The sequence below is a fragment of the Rissa tridactyla genome, chromosome 5 (genome assembly GCF_028500815.1).
Source record: "Rissa tridactyla isolate bRisTri1 chromosome 5, bRisTri1.patW.cur.20221130, whole genome shotgun sequence".
Lineage (NCBI taxonomy): Eukaryota > Metazoa > Chordata > Aves > Charadriiformes > Laridae > Rissa > Rissa tridactyla.
The window spans coordinates 37,421,695-37,444,212 of record NC_071470.1 but is presented as its reverse complement, the minus strand read 5'-3'; the positions used below and the strand labels follow the sequence as shown (position 1 = coordinate 37,444,212).

General features: G+C 35.1%; 1 protein-coding gene across 2 annotated transcripts in view; it reads left to right on the top strand.

Annotated features, from left to right (window-relative positions):
- The window catches only part of CTNNA2 (catenin alpha 2), a 515,391-nt gene that overhangs the window by 149,680 nt on the left and 343,193 nt on the right, over positions 1-22,518 (top strand). For both annotated transcript variants that reach the window (XM_054203179.1, XM_054203178.1), the window contains one exon: positions 1,422-1,625. In XM_054203179.1, the coding sequence (XP_054059154.1) occupies positions 1,422-1,625 (204 nt within the window). The remainder of the gene's footprint in view (positions 1-1,421; positions 1,626-22,518) is intronic.

Sequence of the window (22,518 nt, the reverse complement as noted above, 5' to 3'; positions counted from 1 at the left end):
TATCACCAGCAGAGATAAAGGAGTCATCATCCCACCCTACTCAGCGCTTGTCAGGCCACTCCTGGAATACTGTGTTCAGTTTTGGTCCCTGCTATACACAAGAGATGTGGGCAGGCTGGAGAGGGTCTGGAGAAGGGCCACTAAGATGATCAAAGGACTGGGAAGCCTGGCCTATGAGGAAAGGCTGAGAGAACTGGGTTTGTTCAGCCTTGAGACAAGAAGGCTTAGGGGAGACCTTATCACCGTGTTCCAGTATTTAAAGGGTGGCTACAAAGAAGATGGAGACTCCCTTTTTACAAGGAGTCACATGGAAAAGTCAAGAGGTAATGGCTATGAGTTACTCCTGGTGAGATTTCTATTGGACACAAGAGGAAAAATTTTCACAATGAGAGCATCAGCGATTGGAATAATCTCCCCAGGGAAGTGGTGGATTCCCCACAATTGGACACCTTTAAGATTCAACTGAACAAGTGCTGGGCCATCTTGTCTAGAAAGGCTGGACCAGATGCTCCTTGAGGTCCCTTCCAACATGTCATTCTATGATTCTATTTGATATTTCGTACTAACTTTGATATATAAAATACACGACTGTTTAGCAGTGATCATAACTTAAGAATTAAAATGTCTCTAATGGAGAACAGTCTTTGAAAATAAATATATTTTTTTTCCGGTGGAATAAAGATATTTTGCTAACCAGCAAGCTATTTGACAAATTAAAGACTTTTTAGACTCTTTCTGTAGTGCTCTCTTTTTAGTTAAGTAATCCAGCACTTTTTCCTGATATGAAATCAAACAAAAACAAGCTTGCAAAAGCCTTTAGAAAAAGGCTTTTAAAATATGCACTACAGAATGGGAATCAGAGATATTTAACACTTTTGTCTAAGTGCAATTATATAATAATGGTTTTCTTACAGTAAAAATAATCAAATTTCAAAATGAAGGAAGTAGTTAACACAGAATATTCCACATTCTCTTCAGTCATAGATAACTTGCACCATATTTATGAATTTCCTTAATATCCAAGAAATTGTCAGAAGATTCAGGAAAGAATAATATTAGTTTACTTCAAGATTAAATATATATATATAACATATAGAGTTAAAGATACACATAGTGTTTTATACTATGCGTTTCCCAAATACATATTTGAACCAGTTATGTTGCTCTCAACAGTAGTCTGTTGTAATGATAGGCTGTGAATTATTTGTGTGTGTGTATATATATATTCTTATATATATATATCTCTATAGGGATTTTAGAGCTACCAGATATTTCTGTAATATTGATTTTTCAGGAATTTGATGGATAATTTGTTTATATGAAAGCCTAAAAACCTTGTGAAGCCACTGAAATGAGGCACTTAAAAATTGCCGAAGATCCATGTATGCTCCTAATTTTTCCACTTGTGTTTTGTTTTTCAGAACAAAATTATTTTAGACCCAATGACTTTCAGTGAGGCCCGCTTCAGACCATCTCTTGAAGAAAGGCTGGAGAGTATCATCAGTGGAGCAGCACTGATGGCAGACTCTTCATGCACGCGAGATGACCGCCGGGAACGAATTGTAGCCGAGTGTAATGCTGTGCGGCAGGCCCTGCAGGATCTGCTCAGCGAGTATATGAATAATGTAAGTTATACGCTCTCACTACTGGCTTCTTTTTCAGTAGATGATTAAACCTTCTGAGGCTAATGCTATGACTTTAATAATTAACAAAATAATAATGCGTCTTTATACCGGGAGTAAAGGTAATGCTATTTGAATTATTTAACTTTTTAATATATTGCAAATGTTTGACAGAGGTTTGGTACAATTAGTTGTTCACAGGAATATTTTTTTACCTGTGAAGGAACCCCATGCTCCCCATAATTTTAGCGTTAATGTTTCTTTTTATGTAATAAATAGCCAACAAGTATTCCTTTTGAGGTAACATGCTTTTTTAACGAAAACTAAGGGCAAGCAGCTTAAGTGGGGAATGGCTGTAAAATTATTGTCCTAATGAAAGTGAATACACTTCATTTCCACTATGTAATGGTGGTCACAGTGCTTGTTTAATAGGATGTTACCTGTAGATACCTTTGTGGGGTTGTCTGTTTGTTGTGTAGGTTAAACCATTGAAAGTCTTCACCCACTGTTGGAGCTGTTAAATATTCAGTTGCCATGAAAGTAGTGAGTTTAGCACTAGTGCTGTTCACATAAAGCATACCTGCAGTATCTTAGATACTGATCTGTGTAGGGTTTCAGGAGGTGTTAAGTTGTTCGACGTGGTATTAATCTGTGGTGCATAACCTTTGTTCTGCATAAGTTATTCCAGAAAACTCTTTCCTCCTAACATTGCGTATTAAAACTCAGAAGTACTACCACTGTGTCCTTAGGAGGATGTGTAGAAAAGTCCTAAACAATGTAAACAACCTCTTTTAAAATGGCATTTTATTGATGAGAACTTTGTTGGTTTGAATTTATTTATATTTGATACTTTTTATTTGAATAGGAATAATTTATTTATTTATTTGAATTTATTGTTGAGAAAAGATTTTTATTTTTTTTTTCTCTTCTAAAAATATGGTGGCCGCCATTTGAAACAAGCAGTCATTCTGAGTGATGTGAGTGCCATTCTGTGATGCTCTGGACATTGTGGACACTGAGTTTTAAGACTACCAAAAATTTTTACACTGAGTTTACAAACCTGCTTTATATTACCTGAAATGTTTGCAAACGTGTATGAGACTGAGCATCCTATCCTTTGCTGTTTCTTATCATTGCTACCAGACTATCAGGTGGCACGTTTTGATCCCATTTTTCTATAATCATCAAAATAACGTTGAAAAGATTGTTTGAGTATAAACCTTTAACTCAGTTATTTTCATTGGTACTGTTATAGTTAGTTGGTAGACTGATACAATGCAGTATCAATAGTGCAAAATTCAGCCCTTTAGTCATTTTATTGTACAGCTCAATATTAACTGTGACTTTTTTAAGGTATTTCATATAATAGAGTTACCCTAAGGAGTAGCTGTTTGTGTTGGTGCAGAATTTAAAAGCATATGTAATTTGCTTTTTGTTTTTTATGAAGTGGTAGTGCAAAAGTTTTTCTGAATGAAAGCAAAGTCTATGCTGTTGTGTTATGGGTTAGAAATTATAGACACAGCATTAAATAATGAGTGATGAGACTGTGGTGGAAGAGGACTTGCTGGATTCCTTCCTAGAAATCCTTGCTTTGTAGAATTATTAGTCACATGTAATCTTTAAAGGTCTTTCAAAAAACTTTGAGAACTGATGGATTGGGGGGCTTCCTATTTTATTGGGATGTGTCTTTTTAAGTAAACGTGGTTTTGGTAACAATGCAATTTGCCCTTCACCAGAAACATTCTTACTGCATTTCTGACCACATTTACAGAGGGAGGAGAGATTTGAATGACTGGAGGCATTTATGACTGCACTAAAGGTGGCTAATATAGTTTCATGGTTTTTACTTAAAAACGTAATGGTATATGAGCATCTGTTTTTATTGTTACCATGATATGTTTTTGAATTTGTTTTCCTCCTTTTTTGTTTTGGGATTTTTTCCTGTACTAATTAGTCTAAGCAGCACAATTCCTGTAGTATTTTTTTTGTTTTCCCTGCTCTGTATTGAGTATAATCAATTTAAGCTATTTTTTACAGCTATTGGGTAATTTAGAGCTACTATTGAAAGAACTGAATGTATACTTAAGTTATTGAAAAGTGAACTACTTCTAATTTTAACATACTTGTGATGGTAGAATTTGAGAATGATATTGCATTAAACTTTGTTTTCCAAGCTGATCTTAGCAGATGGGATTCAGTTTACAGATTGATACACATAAATTTAGGTTTCTATACACAGGTACGAACAGATAAACTAGAGGCATCAATTCAGTTATTTAAAGATAGATGCCTAGTGGCATTTTTAACTACTAGTTTAAATAGCCTGGTGCTTATTTGAACGGAGATTCCTCAGTCTCCCATTCAGAAGCATTTGGATCCATGGGTCTTGTGTCGTACGTGCCAGCCCCACTTCCATGCCATATATACTCTAGGGAAGAACAAATGGGCAGACTCCTACCTTTATCAAATCATTTGAGCCTCAGTTGCTTAACCTCCTGTTATAATCGATGGAGATCAGATCAATACTGGAGATCAGATCAACACTGACAAGGGAACCTGAAGAGCCATTCAGATGACTAAGTGTTATAATCTAATATGGGATAGGTTAAATAACTCTAGACTCCTCTGACTATGTTAACTAAATCCCCATTAACCAGGATAGGAGATTAGGTACCTCCTTGTAGGCAGCTATTGTTTAGGCATCTATCTAGAGACTGAATTTCACCCTTTTGTCTGCTCTGGCAGAATTTGCTTTAGTATTTAACCTTTTGCTTAAACCTATGGATGGATTTTCTTGGGTTTGTAGTAATGCTAAACATGTTTATTGTGACAAAGTATTTAATTTGAAAAGTTTTTTAAAAGCTTGGATGAGTTTCAAATGGGTAAACCAGAAAGGCATACCCCGAACATAACTCAGTTATAAGTTTGACCAAGAAGTGGCTAGAATGTCAGACCATGTTGTGTTTGAGAAGATTTGGCAAAGATTGACATCTTTAAAATCTTCCGCCCATACGATCTTAAACCACTGCAATTTTGCTCTCATTTTCAAGCCTGTGAAGTTTAATCAGACATTGATGCTTTGGTTTTTTTGCTGTTTGATACCTGGAAAATGACAGATCATTTTTGGCTGGTAATTGTTTATCAAATGTGCATACTGCTTTTGATGCTTGCCATGAGATACAAAAAACATGGAACAAATTAAATATTTTGTGGTCATATTTAAAGGACACAGACAGTGAAGTCCAGGATATGGGCAATGTGCTGTACAGTCAGTGCTGGTTCAATCCTTCTCCAGCTTAAAATTGTTCCTTTCAAGTTATCTACTTCTATGATTTGGGTTCAGAGAGATGTTTCTTCTGTATACAAAAGCATTTCTATTTTTTTTTTTTAATGAAGATTCTAGATTCCCTTTTACCTATTGGATATTTACACTGCAAAGTCCCATATAAATTGGTTGTGGTTTGTATTCTGTCTTATATTAAATTTTCACAGCAGGTAAGTAAAATATCGAGTGCAAAAGAACATACTCAGAATGGAGATGTTCTTGAAACTTCACTGATCTTTTGCTTTTGTGCCAATGGATAGTATTGCAGGCATGAATTGGAAGCTGGATGGTTTATACGCAGCTGTGTCAAATGCAAAGTTGTCTACGTGATGCTGCATTGTGCTTTCTAGCATTTCAAATGATGAATGCTGAAGGCAGTGCAAGGAGAAAAAAGGGTTTTCCCAGGTTTTGTGTGCAAGAAAAGGAAATAGCTTCCAACTGAACAATATAAGGACTTCTGCCTTTTAAGTAGTATAAGATATATAAGAAAACCTCCTCCACAACCCCTCCCTGTGCCCATCTCTTTCTAAGGGATGCACCTTGTCTTTTGTGCTCCTGCGGTTGCAGGGCTTTTCAAGTACATCTATCATATCTCCTGGTATATTCCATGCACTTGAGATCTTTTTTGTCACTAGGTGCTTTACCAGACTTCAGTGGATCCATATGCTCTGCTCCATAGGAAGGGAAAATTTAACACACAAAGCAATGTTGTTTTTTCCGCATTCATCTACCCATTTTTTATGGATCCATCACTGACTAACCATGACACAAGTAGGTAATGATCTTCTTCCAATTAGTTATATGCCGGGGGTAAAATCTCTCTGTGCATTATCCGGAATTTTACTGAAGTAACTTAAAGCTGTTTTGTACTTCAGAAAACTATATAGACAGATGCCACAGGTTATCTCACCATTTGGTGAGGAGTACACAAGATTGGTGAAAAAAAACTTCAAGAGGTGAGGCATAGGGATATGAGTTTAAAAAAAATTGCAGATAATCACATTCAAAAAGTTGGCAACCAAAGAAAAATATGAAAAGAAATGCTGTAAAGAGAAGGATAGAGCAGATTTCAATGCAGATGGGCATTATAATGCTGGTTTTGCAGTTGCATTATTTTTTATTATAAAGGAAAACTGACAGAAATGTATTTAGAGGACTATGAAAAGACATGTTTGGAGAAGTGTGTTTTGGTTCTTCCTTCTTCTCAGGTAAATGTTGGTTTGTTCCATTTGCTATGTGTCAAATAAGATTTTTTTAATTTCTTTATCAAGCTGTCTTTGCAAATATTCATCTGTTCTGGTCCCAATTCAGATATTATTTAAGCAATTATTACTGTGGAAGGTTTTTGTATTATTGCTGCAGGAAAATTAGTCCCTAGGATCTTTACCAGCTCTATGAATAACTATGCATTTGTATAATATATTGCATTGACAGGAGTCTCACAGTACATAAGCCCTCTTGCAAGACCTTCTATGGAGATGAGATGTAAACTGTTTCATTATTATTTGTGGATCTAGTAATATGTATTAGTTTCATTTGTCTTATTGGTAGCTCAAAATATTTTCCCAGCATGGAAATATGGGATTTTATGCTGTCAAAATATTTTCCCAGCATGGTATCTATTATTTCTATGCTGAACTCAGCTGAACTTTAAAATCTTTTATTTCTGAGAAGCAGTGGCAGGAGGAATCTTAGTCTGATGGGTCATATGACTTTTTTCCATCTCTCACCGAAAATTGTTTGGTTTTTTTTTTTTTTTCAGATTCTTATGTGCGTGTGATAAATGTCATAATTTATTTCAAAATAAAATTACATTTCTAGACATATCCTACAGAGAAGAACTAAATACAGTTCTATGGAAGTTCTTAATACAATTGTTTTCCATTTGTCTAAATGAACAAATTATTTAATAGGAGGTTAGTTCTGGTTGTGGTCTAGTTTCCTGCTGGTTTACTCCCCTGGATCCTTCATGATTTCTATTGCAGGCTGTCAGGGAGCAAAAATCCTGGGAGTTCAAGCTCTTAAACTCAGACTCCCGGATTAGAAGTACACTGCCAAACTCTCATAACCCAATGCTCAGCACCCTTTCTAGCAAGCGTCAGGGTGCTGCTGTGTTGATGTCTGATTAGGATAAGAAAAGAAGAAAATTATATCTTTAGAAAAATATGCTTAAAAAGGGATGCTTTTAATTCCCTCTGACATCACCAGTTTCTGTGACAAGCAGAGAAAGACTGAATTTTGGGTTGCTGAGGTGTATCAAAGAAATTCGGAAAGCAGTTGACAAGTGAGTAAGCCATGACCAAAGACCCCTGTAATCACTTGAATGCTGTCTTGGCATTATTTCAAATCTGCATTTGAAAAGGCATTTCCTATCTGGTTCAAATACAAGATTATCTTCTTAAACCTTTGGTTTCATTATTAAGCCAACATTCACTCTCATGCCTTCCTTTTCCTCTCACCCAGTGCTCCTGCTCCCAGCCACTGCCAACATTTCATAAGTGCTTGGGCTTTGCTTTTATTGTGATTGGGCTTTGGGACAGGGAATATTTGCAAGTGTCCAAGTGGAATAAACAATCCTTTTTGAAGTCCTTGTATTACCACTGGCAGTTTAACATATAGACATGAGGACCGGGGCACTGCAGGATGGGTGCTTTTTTTGTTGATATTTTACTGATATTGGCAGAGGAATAACATTCCTTAGTGTTTTCTCCTTTTAATCTTGTTCTCTAAAGTTACTACTCATTCCTGATGTCTTTTCACTGTAACCGAGATGCTATAAGCTCTAATTCCCATTTCTTACAGAGAAGAAAATGTCATATCTTGAAAATGCAAAATATATAAGGAACAAATGAGAAAACACAAGTCTACAGGAAGTTTTTCTTCACAAATATATCAGCGAAAAATTCTAATCACTCAAAATAAAATTATAGTGCTGCAGTATATGAAAATGAAATGTCCTTAATGGATAGCTGAAGTTATCGTGCTGGATTGGAGAACGAAAAGCATGATAGCAAATGAAAATCTATAAACTCTCAAGGTACTGTCAGCTTCCATATTTAACAGCTCCATCTGAATTCATATTTAAGAGAAAAGTAATAATTCTTGTGCACGTTTCAGTTCTGCTGCTGACTTGCATAAGGTTAATCTGGGTGACAGTGAGCAGTAAATTACAGTTATGAGACAGAGAAATGTCTGTAGCTGTCCTGAGATGAGTAATCAGGGATGAGTGACAAGAGATTTGACTGCTGGGTCATCAGGATCAACTGATTTAGGCATAACCGGCTCAGCAGGACAATTTTTCCATTGATACCATTGTTGAGTTCCTCAATTTCCGAATAATTTTTAGAGGCCAATGGTTTGTTTAAAGCTTCTTACTGTATTTCAAGCCAGAGATAAGCTATTTTACTATTCACTTCGCTCTTTCAGAGGCTGTATGAGCACTTTTGTCTTTCCTAACTTGGAACAAGTACAAACACAGTAGTTATGACTAGAGGAATAGGGTGTATTCCCAAATGGGCAAACACTTTATGATATGTCACAGCATTGCTTTTCAGTTGGTTTCCGTTTCTTTGTATTTATGCGTCCCTCTTGAGTGCCTCGACTTCTCATGACTGTACATAAATCACTGTCTAAGTATGCTACCTAGAGTGTAACTTGAGACAACTTTTAAGGAACCTTCTGACTCTTCTTTTTTGATGATATCATCAGGGTCTCATGGGGGATGCCCGGTATTTTTTGATAGTTTTACAGAAATGCTGCACCACTTAAAATTGCACAAGTGAGTTTTGATTTATTTGTTCATTGCTTTATTATGTGGTTTTATAAGCCCAAATAGAAAAGGCCTGTGAGAAAGTAGGATTTAATGGCTTGGAAATGACAAATATGCTAAAAATTTGTCTTGACTTCAGGTTCTGGTGGTTGTAAATTTACACAGCCCTGTGGTGTTTCATCTGTTTGGACCAGTGGATATTTAAATTTACTGAATTAATATTTGTGTGAGTAAATGCTGTTTCTGAATCACAGGGATGATAGCTTTTCCCTGATGGTGTCCACTGGAGAACATTTTATAGGTGCTTCATATATGCTCTTTGTCTTTCAAGCCAGACCACAATAAGTTGTGAGAAAAATTTTCTATCTCTTTTTAAAATAAAAAATAAAGTGCATGAGGTTTTTGTAATATATGGCTGGCTTGCTGTATTAGGTTGAGTGATGTTTCTGACAAGATAGTTCCCTCCAAATTAGTATGGAAATTTTCTAGACTGCCAGTAAATCCAACCAAATGCCTGTATGTGAGGACTTATTTTCTCACTTTCTTTTATGTCTCTATATAATTAATGAAGCCCAGTGACTGACCTGAAGGCTTGGAAAGAAAAGGTCTAAATCATGTTACATTCCAGTGCCTCAATGAATTCTATTTCTTGTTATCACTTTATTGTTATTTCATTATTAAGTAAACTGCACTTTTAAGGATCTGTTTAAATCTAGACATACTCATTGTCTGAAACCATGCATTTAGCATTTCCAGAACTGAGGAGTGAAGGTGAACTTCACTGGAGTTGCAAATTTTGCAGCAGGCTACTGTATGTAGACTTGTCCAATACGTTTTCCTGCCCAGACATGTCAGTAGGTGGTGGATCATGAAGCTTTCCAACTTAACTTTCAGGCTTTCCAACTTAACTTTCCAAACCATATTAGATGAAGAGTACAGCGGCAGCAGGTATTTTATTCCATTTATGTGGGTACAAAATTCTATAGACCTTAATGTCTGAGAATAGTTTCTGAGTAATATTTTGTAGAGCAAATCACCTCATGTAGATCTGATAAGATATGAAGGAGCTCCTTCTTACTACTTCCATGTTTGTCCTATCTGTTCCTCTTAATAGTCCTGTTGGTGTTACTTTGGATACTGTGATTGGAACGGTTGTCTGGACTATTTGCGTCTCAGCTGCTGCTGATTATTTTTTTCAGATTTTTCTGTATTTTATAACCCACAACCTCTTTTCTTATTAGAAATTAATAGAGGCCAATCAGAAAGCAAGCCAGAGAGAAGTATGATTTTTCAGCAGGTGTATGCTCTGTCCACAGGAATTGAGCTTTAAGAAGTACTATATCTTATATTAAAGGTCTTTTCCAATCTAAATTATTCTATAATTCTATGTTGTGTGGCATTCTAAAATACTTCTTCTAATTCAGGTAATATTATGTGAATATATTGCCCAAAACATCATGCCACCTCTGTCACTAAATGTTTTTAAAGAATAGGTAGGAGGAATGACAGAAGTCCATGTGATCCAGTTTTAGAGAGGAGGGTTAAACTAAGTGACAATAGCCTTACATATAGATGTATATATATTTATTATTTTAAATCTAAGTTGTACTCATGCAGAGCTGTTTCAATAGACAGAATGGTTTACATTTTCAAAGGCATTCTTAGTCTTTCGGTTTTTCTCTGAAACACCTTTCCAAGAGCAATATGGCTTTTTTTGGTGTTGCACTTTTGTTTTGGTCACTAACATAAAAATGGGAAAGACAGCTCCCACTTCCCTTCTCAAAATTCTGTGATTTGAAAAGAAAAAAAAATATTCCAAGTCCTGTCTGAAACAGACAAATATAAAAGGCTTGTATTTTTTTAAAGTGTGTGTAGGTATATGCCAATATGGGTGGATAAATTATACAGGAGACCTGTGAGAAATTAAGTACAAGGGAAATGGAGATGGAATAAGATTAATGAAAGATGCCAATAGAACTGACACACAGTTTTAATCACACACGTGCAATATCAAAGTTTTTTCTGCCATCTAATCTAGGTTCCACTACAGTGTATTCAAATTGCCGTTTTACATTTTATGTAATGTCTGGCTTTTCAAGAACTGTTAAAAAAAATTCTTATGCATCTATTTTCAGCTGCTATGAAGCAGTTTATAAGAAAGATTAAAAACAATATATTTTCAGAAAATAATGATACCTGTATATAGTAGTGAATATAACTATGTTTATAATGATAGTAAATTGTCACATGACCTAAGTTTTAAAATACAGAATGACCAGATTTACAATAAAACCAGAAACAATTGTCTTCACAACTTTTGTTGCTGGCAGTGGTGGTGGTTTTTAAAGTTCCTTCTTGGTTTTTGCTTCTCAGGCCCCAGTGCATCCTATATATGTTTAAAATTAAGAATCTATTAAGTTGCAGTGGAATTTAGTCATAAGTTTAAATGTTTGCCCAAGATTATTATACCAACAGTCCCATTTCCTTTGGGTCATGATGGCTAACAACTTCCAAACCACCAGTTCAGACAGAGATATTGTATCTTCCAATAAAAGTTAATCCAGCATTATCTCCCTTAACTTCTAAGAAATATATTAAATAATAATTATTTTCTTGGTGTCTCATTAATGTCTCATTAATATTTCTAACATATTCTAAATTTCTGTCAGATCTTTGTTCCTCTGGATTTTTCATTTTTTCCCTGTCTTTGCCTTTAAAACACTGGGTGCCTAATCAGGAAACACTGTTTTTTCCACAAGTAAATTCAAATGTTTCAGTCTCATGGTGAATTTAAATATACAGGAGAATTCTATATATTACAGTTGCTCCTTTCTTTGCTATTTGTCGCAGTAGGAAGAAATGGCTAGTGGTTAAGTAACAGGCCTGGAAGTTAAATTATTTGCCTTTTATCACTGACTTTGTATGTTCATATAATGCTTAGTTTTTCTGGGCCTCTGTTAGTCCAGCATTAAAATTGATGTCATGTCAGACTTAATTCATTAAAGTTTAGGTGCCTTGACATTTCCACTTTTTTTTTTTTCTGTAATTTGTATAATTGTAGTGTTTGACTGTTGGTGGGTGTGCATGATGTCTGTCTCTTCAAAGACATAGGTTTTCTCTCAATTTAATATCTTCTTCTTTAAAGACTAACTGAACCTCCTTAGCATATGTACTAAATTTTTGCTATAACTGGGCAAATAATGAATTTCTTTGGTTTGCCTATTGAACTGAAAACTGGGAGAAGAATGACATGGGGCAGAATGAAGTGGGCACAACAGTCATGGGGAAGATTACATGGGATTTCATTTTGATGATTTTTTTTTTTTTTTCTTTTCTGACCAACAACCCAAACTGCTGTGGTGTTAATTTCCTACATGCCATAATTTGGAATGAATGATTTATTAAGTGGGCTGCAAGTTCATCAATACTTTGCGTCCAGAAAACTTGCCTTTTTTGACAAATGCATTTATTATTCCTCTTCGTTCTACCTCATACCTGGCTATACTTCTGATACCTTATCAGAATATGTCCTCATTTTAAACAGACAATAAATGTTTCTTGTGGGGTGGGAGGGAGGGGGAAGGCATTGCATTGTCTTCTAGTGATTTTTCACATCATAGCTGATTTTATTTTGCATTAATTAGTTTTGTTTTTTCTAAAGTGTGTTCTTACAGAAGTAATGACTTCTGCATCAGTGCTTTTAATATGCTGGAAAGCATTGCCTTAATGTTTGCAAGACTTAGGCTATCTGAAAATAATGTTGTTAGAGCTATTTGTTCACCTGTATAAAAGTCCTTCATCAACCTTTTGTATATAGTGTGACTCATAACTTCTATAAATTTTCTTTTTACTGAAGTTAGCATTTATGGGTCATTAATTTGTTATTTTTCCATGTCTGCAAGTCAATATCAGTATGAGAGAGATTTTTCATGCATGTTATACTATACCAATAGCAATATGATGATTAGCTCTATGTATACCTGCTTTTGGTGTATAGATCTTTCAATATTTGCACAGTTCAGATTAACACTGTTGTGCATTGTATTCTTTTGGATGCAAAGCAAAATATTCCCAATGCTTCTAGAATTACTGGGAATGCATTAAAATAAAATAAGCATGGACCTACTGAAATTAGTAAGCTTTCAGAAAACCACGTAAAAAATCTGTGTTTCCTGGAGGCTACAAAACATTTTCTGTTCACTTGACATTGAGGTGGATTTTTTTGGTATTCATAATGTGTCCAAATTCGGGTAATCATGTGGAAAACCTGAAGGCAGCAATGGAAACATAAAGAGTAAATTATCTATGCACATTTGTTTCTCTGAGATATTATTATTCTGCAGGTGAGCAGAGGAGGGAGTAGCTGTAAACAGGCTTAGGTTCTCTGTGTGCAAGTGTTCATCAGCTATGTATTGTAAAGGGCATGGTTGCCCTTCTTTAGTAAATAAGTCTATATAACTCCTGTTGAGCATTGTCAAAATCTGACATAGACAACTGCATTAACATCATGATATACATTAAATTAGCCTTGAGCAGTTTGTAGTAGTCTTTCTTCGTTCTTATTAAAAACTGGTAGAAGTCACATCAAAATAGAGGAAGGATAGAGGATGTGAAGTGAAATTTTTCCCATTTAGTACATTAGATCATCATTGTTATAGTCAAGGATACACTTTCCCACAGGCAATGGTCAAAACTCTTTTCATATTAGTAATGTCATTACAGTATTTACACTTCCATTAGCAATCAAATCTACAAAACTAGAAAATTACATTAGTGTGTGTAAACCACAGGTTTATGTACCCTACATTGGTTTGCATTTTTTGTTTGTTTGTTTGTTTACACAAGCAGTGTTTTTACAAATGAGAACAAGGCTCTGTAAGGTAGTGATGGAAAAATTCAATATCATTTAGAGAACTGTCATCTGATATGATGGTATTAGGTGTCCAGAAGAGGGCACACTTGCACACCAGAAATGTTTTCTACCACAGTAAAGATCTGCATGCCGATGTGATACAGCTGTAATCAAAGGAAATGTAGTAATACAGAAAATGAAGAGGTTACCTTGTTAGTAGTTATGGGACCTTTAAAAAAATATATATATTCAAAAGGTTATTTTGGGGAAAAAATAGTCAAATTAATATTAACTGCATGAACTATCAAATAGAAATCAGATATTAAGTTCTACTTGCATTTTTGAAAGGCATTGATGTTTTGATTTCAATAAGGAAATTGGCAGGCAAGGAGTAAAAGCTTCTCCTGCCCTTTTTGAAATTATTTCAGATGTAGACGTTTGAGGCAGAGCTCAAGAACATATGCATGCTAATACAGGCTAATTAATATCAAATATATGATAATAGGAAATGAGATATATTGGCGTTCAGTGGGATTTGATATTGGGACTGATAGATTATATTATGACTGCCTAAATACGGTAGAATTGTGAGGACAAATATGTCTGGTGACACAGTAACTTGTTACTTTCTCCAGAATTATGTATTAGACAGACACTGGGAGCACGTGGTTTATGTGTATATTTTTACTTGAGAAATGAAAGAAAAAGCATCCTTACTGTAATCAGTTCCCTGAAACTTCCTCAGTGAAACAGTAGGAGTGAAAGAGGAATGTTTCGTTTCTTTTAAGATGACTGAGATGAAGGAGTAATCTTCATTTTGGTTTGGATTCTAATTGGAAATTTTAAGTATTTATCCAGTTTTCATAACATTCAATAGCATTTGGAAACTTTCTCAGAACCCTTCCTTTTAAAAGATATCGCAACTGTTTTAAATATTTTATCATGCATTTGGCTTCAACAGAATGAAATTAAACATTTTGTGAAATTCATTTGCCTATAATAAATCTTTAAGCTGATCTGCATTATAAAGTAAGCTACTATAAAGTTTAGGTTAACATATTGACAACACATTTTCACAATACATATGTTATGTAGGTTTTTTGTATGTTTGTCAGATTAATTAACTGCTACCTTGACTAATTTTTTTAATGTGTTAAGCAGTTATTTAAAAACAAAAAACAGGACAACACTAGAATAGTGACAAACCAGATGGATGCATTATAATTGTAATTCTGCATTAATATTGCAAATAAATTTATACATTCCCATGTAAAATTGGAGATCCTCAAAATAAAATTCTGTAGCTTTAAGTGGACAATGACTGAGCTCTTTCTGACATAATTTAAAATACCTTGGGGCCTGATGTGTAGTAATGTAGTTACTACAAGGCTGTCAAAGGCATTGCCAGATAGTATTTGAATCCTGGGATCAGATAAATTAGATTTTAATTGGGTTTTAAGGGTAAGCTGAACAAGTAGATAAGGTAGAATTAATCAGAGACATATTAACGTAATGAAACCTTTGGTTCTTTTAAAGCTATTGTATTAAACACCATACAATCTCTTGTTGAAAAGAGACATCATGGTAGAGTGGAAAGGGATTGACGGTGATAGGTAAGATGAACGGTGGTGTCTAACGTAATCACGTAAAAACATAATAACATAAATCACATTATCTGGAGCACCGTAAACCCAAGAAATGAGAAAATTGCATTGGTTGTATTTTATTATAGCATTTTGAAGGGAAAGAAAACAAATAAACAAAAAGTCGAAAACTGAATTTTCCCAAGCTGGTGGGATCATTCACCCAGGGAATTTACTGAGGCTGTTGAATGTTTGGGTTTTTTTGTTTGTTATAGAGCAGAACAGAAGCTGCTGCAATGTGAAATGGCCAAACCACTTGCTGGTGTATTTCTTTTCTCTATGAACTACCTTATGATGTTTTTGCCTAGTGGAATTTTTATTTTTATTGGATGCATGACCTTTTTTCTAGTAACGTCCTTTTGTCTTCCATATAGACATATTCAGATGATGCAAAATTTTAAAAAGTTATAAAATTCAAGAACTTGAACTCATTTGTTATTCCATTATTTTGTCTAAGCACATTTTTTATCATTTAAAGTGGAACAACATGTTTAATGACTAAAGGTGTTGTAATGCAAACTTTAATGTGAATAATTTATTACATATATAAAACCAGGCGTCTATGTCATGCATAAGACTCCATAATTGCAGTAAGTATCCTGAAAGAGTAAGTTTTAATTTTATTTTTTTTTCTTACAAAAATAAGAGAGAAAAAAGGGAAAGAAAAAGAAAAAAGAGCAAGAAAGTGAAACGAGGAATTTTTTGTGGTTGTCAGTCATGAATACATTAATTCATTACAGAATTATGTCTTATTCTTCTGAATGGGTAGGTGAACGCAAACCCTTATGCCTCATGCAGTACTTTTGATTTCTGCATATAGGATGAGGATCATAGAGCCAAATCCCATGGATGTCAGTGAAGGGTCAATCATCGTTACACAAATGCGTAAGGGATTCAGTCAGGAATTGAAAATGTCTAAGTTCCAGTATACAGATACGTACTGCCCCAGGAAAGGCAATAAGGCTAACTTAATTATATACATTGTTAGATTTGAGTCTTGGGTTTTATAGAAGCTGGTTTGTTCTGTTGTGTTCTGCACGGATAACCATCATGTGATTAATCCAAATGTTCAATTGTAAGCATTTTGTCAATGTGAACTTAAATTAACGTTATGAAATCAGATGTTTAAAAGATACAGCATAAAGAAGTTAATGTTTTGCAATTTTGTATCATAGCTTAACTACTAAAATGCATTTTGAAGCAAAAATATGGGCTTTTTCTTTTTTTTGGTCAGAGGCTATCAAGGAACTTTGTTTAAAGAAATCTACCCACACCTTTGATGAACATAAATTTTATTTCTCTCTTCGAACATATTTTTTCTCTCCGTTCAATGTAAATAAATAAATACATGAATTAATAAATAAAAGGTATAAAATGAAAGGTATACCTGACTGTGTGTGTGTGTAGGCTTACAAAGTAGATCTACATCCATCCTTTTGTTTGTACCAAACAATAAAACTTGAAAGCTCATTATCTTGGAATGACCCAACTGTGTTTTATGCATAGGGGTCATTTCTTTACTAATGAGCCACTAAGCCAGATGGCTAACCCCACAGTAGTCTAACTGCATTAGTGTGATTTAGATTTTTAGGCAAATTGCTTTTCTTTTCTTTTTTTTCCCCTCCTCTTTTTTTTTTTTTTGTCCCCCCCACAAACAGGAGCTAGAGGGACAGCTTCTTCTAGGGCTGTGTAAAACAAAGTATTTTGCCTTAAAAGACAAATGGCTAAGGTGACTGTACTTCTTAGGGGTTTATATCAATTTCTAAAATTTTTTCTGGTTTGTAGTGATGAGAGTCTGTTAGATACTATCCTCCCTGGAAACTGTTTTGGGTAGAAAGTTATTTTGACTGTCTTTATATTGGATTTTGTTTCCATAGATAATTAATCAAACCCATTCTTATTGTCTCATATCTGAGTGCATACGAAAAAACTTGCGTATAAAATGCAAAAGAATAATGATTCTGCACAGATGACAGTGCAAGAATAATTTGGGGTTTTTTTAATGTATGTTTTCTTATACAGTTTTTGCTTGTGTTTATGAATTTAAGGTGCTTCAAGTGATTAGGATGAGAAATGCTTGCTTATTTTGGCCTGGATTTATGTCACTCTAGAAACATTTTTCAGGCACGTAAGTGAGGAACCAGATCGTTAAGGATTCCCCCAACTCAACTGCAAGAGAGTGATACCTTCAAAGCACACTGTATTTTAAGTCACCTGGATTATTATCTTGGGATGCTTTTCTCTCACCATTGACTTAATCATACACAAGGCAACTTTGGAAATGACAGAAAAATCTATGTGGTGAACAGGCCTAAAGAGAAGAGTTCTTAAAGGAGGGCAAGTTATGAAAGACAACATCCAAATCAGCAAGATGATTTGGAAAGTGTGCTTCAAACATATTGGGCAAACGAACACCCATGGTCCTTTCATCTATCCCACTTTTGAATGAAGTTTTGATATAACAAATTGTTAGCATCTGTTACTGTGAATAACTTAATTTGATGATTTCTTCATATCTTATGGGAGTTTGTTGCAATGATGTTAGATAATTGTATATAAGTTCTTAGCACTAAAAATTGGTCTTATCTTCAAAGAAGGTGGCTACAGTTGGGGGAATAAGAACATAAAATGGCTCGGAATAAAGCTTTATCTGGCCTAGTATTTTATCTCTGATAATAGTCACGGGGGATGGGTAAAGAAGAGTATAAGAACCTGACAAACATACTGTGATTGTGATTCTTCTTTGCAAAATTTATTATCTTAGCCTCCAGCAATTTATGGTTCAGGGAATTCCTGAACCAAAGGTGATCTTTACTGTTTAAAAATGAATAATCTAGGGTCCTTACTTACACAGCCTGTACAGCATTAAGATTTTAAGGGATTTACACAGGTCCCTAGAATAGCCATTTTGCATTGTTTCAACCCTTTTCTTTTTTTGACCCTTTCTTCCCCTCTTGAGTTTTGCAAGATGTTTAGTCCAGGATGAATTAGGAAGGGGAGAAATGGAGTCAGTAAGTAAAGGAGAGATGTGAAAACTATTACACTTTGGTAAAACATTTTTCAGCAATGCTTTGTAGACATAATCAGCTTTAATAACCTGCAGTTGTTTACATTTCAAATACTGAAACAAAACTGAATATGCTGAATCATGTCTTTTACATGTACCAAGCGTAGTACATTGGGATTTGCTTGCTTCATTTCCATCCACTAGTGTTTCCCTGCTATTCTTGCCTCTCACTAGCACTAGTAAGTTCCAAAGCAGCGTGATTTCCTACTGTGGGAAATCTGCCTAGAATTAGCTGTGAAGACATGGGAGGTGGTCTGGAAACCTGTGGTTTTACTCTGTGCTTCCTAAACAGGCTGTGTTAAAAGAAGTCCTGATAGTAAGTACAGCATCTTCAGGGCAGCAGCATTGTGTCACCAAAATGCAGACGGCCAATGCATTTTATTTGTCAGAAGATATTATAAAATGTTTAAAGCTTTGCTTTAGTAAAAGGGTTTTCCTATAAGCAGTCACAGTCAGAATTAGGGCCAAAAAAGTACAAGATAACTTTCTTCAGAGAGGAGGAATAAAACCAGTGTCAAAACATGAGAAAAATAAATTAATTTTAGATGCGAAAGAGCAAGAAAATCAACACTATTGCAATTTGCCAATGCTCATAAATCTCCTGTCTACAACAACTTGGGCACGGGTCACATTCTGATGGAGATACTAATCACAGTGAAAAAGAAGAGGTGTTTTTCAGTTTTATCCGGATTTGAGCTTCTATTTTTATGAGCTCGCATTTCACAGTGTATTGGGGGATGGGGGGTGTGGTACATGTATCTCACATTTTTAGCTTCTGTCTCTCTTAACCAAAGACAAATCAAGTCTCTCACTGAATATTAACTATTAGGAAGGAAGTTATATTCAAGTCTATTGTTGCTTTTAAGATTTATTTGTGAAGATGAAACTTCTACTTTCTATTTGAGAATGTGAATCTGATTTCCAAATCATACCTTAATTTTCAGTTTGGGAAATATAAGTGGGTTTTTTTTTTTCTCTTACTTAGTATTGCCAGACTAACTGAACAATAATAATAAAACTTTTTTTTGTCAAATCATATAATTAAATTACTATAAAAACTAAAGAGTATTCCATTCACTGAAGAGTGGTTACACTTTTACTGCCATGTAGGCAAAACTGTAAGAACAAAATGATAAAGCGTCATATGCTGTGTACATTTTTATTTGTTAATAACAAATTTAAAATGATAAATACTTTTCCTTCTGTAAAATTCTTACTGAATCTCTTGAGGATTCAGTAGCACTGTAAATGTAATCTGCAGTTCTCTACAATTATAGTTTAAATAGACCAAGCCTAAAGGGAGTTAGCCTATTTGATTTCCAAATTTGCATCACTTAAAATCCAATCAGACCAACTGTTCAGATTTTTATGAGATATGAAATACACGGATGGGTTCGAGGCCACGCTATGTATAGAAAATACATACCTTGTTTTACAGCATGGATTATCTAACTTGTTACTTAGCATGTGGTTTGACCTTCAGCCCACAAAGACTGCTTACTGACTTCTTGAATTGTTACTATATTAAATCCTTCGATTTTCAGTAACTGGTGTTTTATAGGCCAGCAGATTGCATTTGGTATTGTGAATTTGCTGTAACATACTGAGTTTAACGGATTTATACAGGAATGTAAAACAAAAATAATACAGAAGGTGCTCAGAATTTTAGAACACAAGGGTATTAAGCTTGCAGATGGCTGATATGGATAATGACATTGAATAATTTAGTGTGGAAGGTAATCTGGTTTTGACAGAATACATTAACATTTAGCCAATGCATACAGGTGTTTGGGTAGTGATCTGCATGGTCTGATTTAAGGGAGACCAGAGTGACTGTGTGAAGTGCAGCATTATAATCTCTAAAAAAGGAGGATCTGTTTGAAATATGCTAAAATAGATTTAAAAGACACTCAGAACTGCAGTCTTTAAAATTTCTCACCGTGTGGTGTCATTTTTTTAATTTTAATCATGGGAGAAAAGGAGGAATATTTGTTTAATGCTTTGATTATAATTGTATGCTCATGACAGGGTGGATCTAAGGAAACAAGGCGTAAGAAAATGTAGCAATTAAAATAAGAGGTTTTTCTTTTGTTCAAATCTATTATGTCAAAACATGTCCACCACCTCTTCCATCCAAATTTAGGATGAGACACTCCAATCTTTTTGCTATGGGAACATCTTTAAAATATAGTAGACACAGTGTTAATCTTGGTAGTTGAGAATTAGAGAGAAATAATTAGACTAATAGCCTGCAACTAGTGTTCAGATCAGGCAGGAGCTGTTTGTGTTGCATTCTCTTGCCTGTGTATGCATTCCCGTAACAAGTTGTGTCATATTTTTGCAGCTGTCCCTGACACACACATGCAAACACACTCAGAGTCACAGACCCTGTTTGTTTGTTTTATTTCAGCCTAACATCAGTTTGCCATCATTACGATTTTTATTAACTGTTATGTCTGGAAGAGAGTAACCAATTCTCCCTAACTCTTCGGTTAAATACATTTCTCTAAAATCCATATTAATGAAGGAAACAAATACGTATACTTCAAGAAGTATTCATGATGACATTGGATAATGAGTATGTAACTTAAATGATGTATATCATCTTTATCAATTTAAGCTTGATATTTTTTCAGGCAAATCCTGAATAATTTTTGCCTTGCCAAGAAAGAATCTGCCAGTTTGAATATTTGTGAATAGACTAGAATAGGACAGAACAGAACTATTTCAGTTGGAAGGGACCTACAACAGTCATGTAGTCCAACTGTCTGCCCAATTCAGGGCTGACCAAAATAAGCATGTTATTAAGGGCATTGTCCAAACGCCTCTTAAATACTGACAGGCTTGGGGCATCAACCACCTCTCTAGGAAGCTTCTTCTGGTGTTTGACCACCCTCAAATTAGGAAGTTAAGGAGTAAAGCAGTTCCACTGTCTGTGTGTAGTAAATGGTAACCTTTTCAGTGCCCAGCTGCAGTGCTTGAGCCATGCATCATCTCTTCCAAGCCATGGATGTACTGACTCTACTGCACGATCAGCAGATCAGAGCTGAGCCAATCCAAATTTCCAGCTTTCACAGAATCACAGAATGGTAGGGGTTGGAAGGGACCTCTGTAGATCATCTCGTCCAACCCCCCTGCCAGAGCAGGGTCACCGAGAGCAGGTTGCACAGGAACGCGTCCAGGTGGGTTTTGAATGTCTCCAGAGATGGAGACTCCACCACCTCTCTGGGCAGCCTGTGCCAGTGCTCTGCCACCCTCAAAGTAAAGACGTTCCTCCTCATGTTTAGGTGGAACTTCCTATGCTCAAGTTTGTGCCTGTTACCTCTTCTTCTGGAGGTAACAAGGCATGATGAGCTTGCTGAAGGAGACATTAAGGTCTGATTTCAGATGGAGCCTTGCGTAGGCTGGATTTTTTTCATGACCACTCAAGCACTAGTTGAGTCCCTGGCTGATAGTCATTATTGAACACCAATAAGAATCTGATGAAAGAAAGGGAGGAAGCTTTCAACAACGGTGTTAAATTGAATTAAACTTACTGTTTTCTGCATCTTTTTCTTGCCTAGTCAAAAAGGCAATAGCTATCAGATTTTCTGAAAGAAACTAACACTAGGTAGAGACAAATATGGAGAATTTCTGTTGAACAGATGAAGTTATTCGATATCATAGGAAATTGAAAACTAGAGGATATAAGGAAAAGAAACCTTAATACAGTCAGCACTCACTATTTTTATAAAATAAACCATAAGTATTATGAATGCAAAGAATAGAGTAACCCTCATATTGATTTTATAATGTTGTTACTGACTCTAGTATTGCAATGCAGTGACATTTCATTAGACCCATTGGAACTATAATAACTGAAGTGCAACACCAGCTGATGGAAATGAAATTAAGTCTATCTTCAGTAGGAAAGAAGTGATGTCCACGAAGAATAGAATACAAACCAGCTTTCTAGTTTTATATGTTCAATTGCAACAAGCTATAAATAAAAAGTAGGTATTTGTTCTTGTTATATCAGCTAACAATCAGATAACCTAATCGCTCTTGGATTCTCAACAAAAAGTCCCTAAAATAAATGCATCTCCAACCACACTATTGTGAAATTTGTATTCTACAAAATATTTAACAAAGTTTCTAAAATATCTTCACATTTGTGGTGACAGACACACAAAAAAACCCCCCAACCCTTTGTTGGGTAAATATAAATCTGTCTCTGCTTTCATGCTTACACAAATACAGT